General features: G+C 41.8%; 1 protein-coding gene across 1 annotated transcript; it reads left to right on the top strand.

Moving 5' to 3' along the window:
* Window positions 1–302: 302 nt before the first annotated feature.
* On the top strand, window positions 303–1,280 carry LOC142432370 (olfactory receptor 7A5-like). The gene has a single exon (XM_075537529.1). It carries the CDS (start codon window positions 360–362, stop codon window positions 1,278–1,280), a length of 921 nt encoding a protein of 306 aa, XP_075393644.1. The 5' UTR covers window positions 303–359.
* Window positions 1,281–6,662: the final 5,382 nt, after the last annotated feature.

The raw sequence follows: 6,662 nt of genomic DNA, 5'->3' as shown, positions 1-6,662 counted from the left end.
CTCTGAAGTTTGTCCCCGGGCAAGTGCTGCCCTCTTGAACTTACATAGTGGATTACTGGCACATGGAGGAGGGTTCTGTTCCAGACATGACTGCTGTTTGCATGCTCCATGAGTCCATTGGACGAATTGTTTCCTTGTGACTTTCAACTTCCATCACTCTTCCTACCTCCGTAAGGGATGTGTTCAAAATTTGTATCTTCTGCTGTTCACATCAAATAAGGGAAAGAGTTTTTATTTTTTCACTATTTTAAATTAATTGTATTAAATAGAAATGACAGTATATCCCTTAAACTGTTGTTAACAGTTTATGGCATAGTTTTCAGTGCTCTTTTCTCTTTCCCAGTAGTTTCATCAGCTAAATGGAACAAGGAAACCACACTCATGTTCCTGAATTCATCCTTCTGGGGCTTTCTGAAGAGGCAGAGCTGCAGCCCCTCCTCTTTGGACTGTTCCTCTCCATGTACCTGGTCACCTTCACTGGGAACCTGCTCATCATCCTGGCCATCGCCACAGACTCCCACCTCCACACACCCATGTACTTCTTCCTCTCCAACCTCTCCTTCGCTGACATCTGTTTCACCTCCACCACCGTCCCAAAGATGCTGATGAACATCCAGATGCAGACCAAAGTCATTACATATGAAGACTGCATTGCTCAGATGCATTTTTTCTTGCTTTTTGGGGCCTTAGACAACTTCCTATTGACAGTGATGGCCTATGACCGGTTTGTGGCCATCTGTCACCCACTACACTATATGGTCATCATGAACCCAAGATTCTGTGGCCTCCTGCTTCTGACCTCCTGGGTATTGTCACTTCTGCACTCTGTACTAAATGCTTTAATGGTTTTGAGACTGTCTTTCTGTACAGAATTGGAAATCTCCCATTTTTTCTGTGAACTTAATCAGGTCATCCAACTTGGTTGTTCTGACACATTCCTCACTGACTTAGTCATGTATTTAACAACTGGATTTCTGGGTGTTGTTCCATTCACTGGGATCCTTTTGTCTTACATGAAGATTGTGTCCTCCATTTTGAAAGTTTCATCAGCTGGGGGCAAATATAAAGCGTTTTCTACCTGTGGGTCTCACCTCTCTGTGGTCTCCTTGTTCTATGGTACAGGTCTTGGGGTTTATCTCTGTTCTGCTGCTATTGAAAACTCCAGGGCCACTGCAATCACCTCAGTGATGTACACTGTAGCCACACCCATGCTGAATCCTTTTATCTACAGTCTGAGAAATAAAGACATAAAGCAAGCCCTAAGAAAACTGTTCAGCTGAGAAACATCCTATGTAACAGAAATGCATCCTTAAATTTAGGGAGCTACTTTTGAAAAACAAATTTCAACAAAATAAAAATCGGTATTATACTTCAATCAGTTCTAACTGTGTTTATGTACATAATCTCCTTAATATTTAAGACATAATATGAAAAATTAAGACATAAGATGAAATTACTTGTGTATTTTTAAAATGTATTTACTTTAAGCAAATCTTCCTTCTACTGGCAGTTCTTTCAGTGTGATTTCAGCTTTCATTAGAAAACAGATTTTTCATCATTAGTCATAGAGGAATAGCATACAATTATCACAAAGGACCACTGTTTATTACTATCTTGAACCATTAAAAACTGGGGCAGAAATTCTATGATTCCTATTTTGGAAAACGTTTTTATTGTGGTTGCATCTGACATGAAACCGTCAACCCACTTGGGGTATTTTCTTTACACTGAAGTTCTGTTGAGTATTTTGAGCCTGCAGCTTGTAAACTTGTTCTTAATAAATTATGAAAAGCTAAAAGGTGGTATGTTCAAGTGTTCGAAATGTCTTCCAGACTACACTGAAAACCAGACCAGCTAAGCATGTTCACACCTGGGATAGAAAGGGGGACCTGATTACTAGGATCTACATATGGCCTCTTTTCTGGGGGTCGGACAACAGAAGGGTGGTGAGGGGAGACAACGGAAAGTGTAAGATATGACAAAATATTAATAATATATAAGTTGTCAGAGGTTCATGAGGGAGCACAAAACAAGGAGGAAGGGGCAAAAGTGAGCAGCTGATGCCAAGGGCTCAAGTAGAAAGCAAATGTTTTGAGAATGATGAGGACAACAAATTTACATATGTGCTTGCCACAAAGAATGGATATATGGATTGTTATACGTGTTTTATGAGCTCAATAAGAGTGTTAAAATAAACACAACTTAGTGACTACCTAATTTTGGAAATTAAAAAAAAGAAGTTATTTTTTATTGATATGTAATAAATTTTGATTTTTTATTGACATGACCATGTACAGCTTTTAAATCGCTAAATATTAGTAACATTTTATAAATGTACTAGAAAAGATTGTGGAATCAAGAAGACTGAAGGTAAAAAAAAAAAAAAGAAGACTGAAGGTATTGACTTCCTGTACATGATTAACCTTCTGCCATGCAGACAGTAGGACATTCTGTTGTAACAGTTAGCTCAATACCATTGGTTTCAAGACCCCTCTAGACCTCCATTTGTTTAACAAAGGTATGCGTATCCCTTCCTGGCTTCAATGACACTACTGGAAATTTGCCTTTATTGTTTCAAAAGAACCCAGCGCTCTCCAATTATGCTTGACCACAAAATTAGCTTCACCCAAGCATCTGCCTCACTTTTGCCCTTGAGTCTTTCCCTGCAATCTGATCAGCAGCTCAAATAATTACATGTGAAACTGTTGGGTTACATGATCCTGGAACATACAGGGCCCTGTATTTTCTCTGCACACAGGAAGCAGCTGTGTTTAGGTAAGTTTTTAGCTACTTGAAAGGTTGGCTTTTCAAACCTATTCACTGCTCAGAGGGAGAAAGATGAGAAAATATGCTCCCATGAAGAGTACAGCTTTGTTTATTTCCATGTCTTATACTGTCAAATGTCTCCCTTCATACCCTTTTCTGTTGTCTGTCTTCCATGAAGGGGGTTATATGTAGATCACCTTCTCCTTCCTCTCCTGGTGTCTATACTCTCATTATTGGTCCCAAAGGGTTTATCTGTCCTGGATTCCCTGTGTTTCCAGCTCTTATGTGTACCGGTGTATGATAGAATTGGGATCATGATAGTGGGGAGAGGAAGCATTAAAGAGCTAGAGGCAAGTTGCATGTTTCATTGGTGCTATACTGCATCCTGACTGGCTCGTCTCCTCCCCATGACCCTTCTGTAAAGGGATGTCCAGTTGTCCACAGATGGGCTTTGGGTACCCACTACACACTCCCCACATTCACAATGATATTATTTTTCATTCTTTGATGCCTGATACCTGATCCAATCAACACCTTGTGATCACACAGGCGGGTGTACTTCTTCCATGTGGGCTTTCTTGCTTCTCAGCTACTTGGTTGTTTGTTTATCTCCATGTCTTTAAGACGCCAAGCACCATCAGCTTTCTTCACCACATTTGCTTATGCACCCACTTTGTCTTTAGCGATCATGTTGGGAAGGTGAGCATCACCTTGATGGCAGGGGCAGTGAGTTGGTCATTCAGGAATGCTGTATTCCTCCAGTGAAAAATATGGCCTCAATTCAAAACCCACTACCATAGGGTCCATCTCACAGTTAACAGACAGTGATGAATAACTGCCTCAGAGCATGTTTGAAGCTGCACATCTTTACAGAGAGGCAGACTGCCACATTTTTCAAGCAGGGAGCAGGTAGTGGATTTGAATTTTCACCTTTTGGTTAGAAACCTGGCACTTTAATCAGGAGAATGCCAAAATTTATACCGTGAATGAACAAGTTGTTTATATCTGAACTTTCTTAATTTTTTTTTCCTGGACCAGACTTCAACCCAGTGCCCCAATACGTGAATGCAACATGCCGGCATGGAGTAGGGAACCAGTAGAGAGGTCTTAGGGGCTGGCCCCAATCCCAACTATGTGGACAGCTGCCCCTCCCCTGAGGAGAATTTATTTCAGATGACAGCACTGATGTTGCAGCTCAGGGAGAGGGACATGTCTGACCAGAGTTCATGGGAGCAAATGAATGGGGAGGAAGAGAGAGTGGAGCACATCCTGGACTACCAAGCCTTGACGATGATATTCCTGCTCAGAGCAGCCAATCCACAGAGAAGACCATATGGCCAGCCCCACTCTGAGACATGACATCCCTTACTGACCCACAGTCCTACAGGGGACAACACTGGAAACACAGTGTGGGAATTGCGCCCGATCTGATCCCACACACCAAGGGAAAAACACTAAGCACGTGTAACAGAACCGCAAGGGGAACAGATTAACAAAATCCTCAGGGAATATCAACAATAGACTTGCGGCCAGGTCTTGGCGCCCCACCAGACTCGACCAGAAAACACTCCTAAAGGCCAACAAACGGTCCTTGAACTTACTACAAGCTTTTCTTTTTTGTTGTTGTTGTGTTGTGTTTTTTTTTTGTCATTGGCTATTTGTTGTTTTGTTGCTTGGTTTTGCTCTGTTTTGTTTTTGTGCATGTTATTATCTCTGCAGGTCTGTCTATATAAGATAGACCAGATGAACAATCTGGAGGAGAAAACAATGGGACCAACAATTCCGGGTGGACATAGGAGATGGGGAGGTGGAGATAAAGGAAGTGGTGATAACAAACCCAGGGACAAGGGAACAGCAAGTGAGCCAAATGAGTGGTGATGAGGGTGTAGGAGGCCTGGTAGTGTATGATCAAGGGTAATGTAACCGAGAGGAATTACTGAAACCCAAATGAAGGCTGAGCATGATAGTGGGACAAGAGGAAAGTAAAAGGAAATAGAGGAATGAGCTAGGAGGCAAAGGACATTTATAGAGGTCTAAATAAAGACATGAACATAAGTAAATATATTTATATATGAGGATGGGGAAATAGATTTATGTGCATACATCTATAGGTTTAGTATTAAGGTAGGAGATGGACATTGGGCCTCCACTCCAGTATTTCCTCAATGCAAGAATGCTGCTTTGTTCTATTAAACTGGCATTCCATGATGCTCATCTTCCTGAATGATCGCTGAAGACAAAGCGGGTGCATAAGCAAATGTGGTGAAGAAAGCTGATGGTTCCCAGCTATCAAAATATACAGTATCTGGGGTCTTAAAGACTTGAAAGCAAACAAGTGGCCATCTATCTCTGAAGCCAAAAAGCCCTCATGGACGAAGCACAGCAGCCTTTGTGATCAGGAGGTGTCGAAGAGATGAGGTATCAGGCATCAAAGAACAAAAAATCATATCATTGTGAATGAGGGGAGTGCAGAGTGGGGGCCCAAAGCCCATCTGTAGACAACTGGAAATTCCCTTACAGAAGGGTCGTGGGGAGAAGATGAGCCAGTCAGGGTGCAGTGTAGCAATGATGAAACATACAACTTTCCTCTAGTTCCTAAATGCTTCCCATCCCCCTGTGTCCCCCATTATCATGATCCCTATGCTACCTTACAAATCTGGCTCGACCAGAGGTTGTATACTGGTACAGATAGGACCTATCAACACAGAGAAATCAGGATGGATGATCCCTTCAGGACCAGTGGTGAGAGTGGCGATACTTGGAGGGTGGAGGGAGGGTGGGGTAGAGAGGGGGACTGGATTATAAGGCTCTACATATAATCTCCTCCCTGGGGGACCGACAACAGGAAAGCGGCTGAAGGGAGACATCATACAGTGTAAGACATGACAAAATAATAATTTATAAATTATCAATAGTTCATGAGGGATGGTGGAGCGGGGAGGGAGGGGAAAATGAGGAGCTGATGTCAGGAGCTTACGTGGAGAGCAAATGTTTTGAGAATGATGAGGGTAACGAATGTACAAATGTATACAATGACGTATGTATGGAATGTGATAGAGTTGTATGTGCCCCCAATAAAATGATTAAAATAAAACTTAGAAAAAGATTTTTTTCCTGTTTTTTTTAAAAATAATTTTATTGGAGTCTCTTACAGATTTTATTAGAATCCATACATGCATCCATTGTGTCTAGCACCATTTGTACGTACGTTGCCATCACCATTTTTAAAACATGTTTTTCTACTTGAGTCCTTGGTATCAGCTCAGTTCCCCTTCCCCCACCCTCCTTCCTGAAATCTTGATAATTTATAATCTTTATTTTTTATGTCATACACCAACTGCTGTCTCCCCATTCCCCTGCATGGGGGTTATATGTAGATCATTGAGATCAGTTTCTCCTACTTTCCCCACCTTACTGTTACTCTCCTGGTATTGCTATTCTCATTATTGGTCCTGGGGGGTTTATCTGTCCTGGATTCCTTGTGTTTCCAGCTCTTATCCATACCAGTGTACATGCTCTGGTCCAGACGATTTGTAAGGTAGAATTGGGGTCATGATAGTGAGGTGGGGGGAAGCATTAAAGAACTAGAAGAAAGTTGTATGTTTCATCTGTGCTATACTACACCCTGACTGCATCATCTCTTCCTTGTGACTCTTCTGTAAGGTGTTGTCCAACTGTCTACAGATTGGTTTTGGGTCTCGGCTGTGCATTCTCCCTCCTTTCCATGTTTCTAATATATACAGTTAGTTCATGATTTCTTTAAAATGGATGCTTTGTGGCGTGTGAAGTGAGTAGTTGATAAAAATAAAAAAACCCCAAAACCTCACTGCCATGGAGTCAATACCAGCCCAGCAGCTCCATAGGACAGGATGAAATAGCCTCTGTCGCTTCTCAGA

The sequence above is a fragment of the Tenrec ecaudatus genome, chromosome 1 (genome assembly GCF_050624435.1).
Source record: "Tenrec ecaudatus isolate mTenEca1 chromosome 1, mTenEca1.hap1, whole genome shotgun sequence".
NCBI classification, from domain to species: Eukaryota; Metazoa; Chordata; class Mammalia; order Afrosoricida; family Tenrecidae; genus Tenrec; species Tenrec ecaudatus.
Note: the sequence above shows the minus strand (reverse complement) of the source record. Positions and strands in the feature narration are given on the sequence as shown.

Bases quoted from the DNA above. Each gene is read 5' to 3' on its own strand.
- LOC142432370 (XM_075537529.1), top strand. From the start codon at position 360: ATGGAACAAGGAAACCACACTCATGTTCCTGAATTCATCCTTCTGGGG.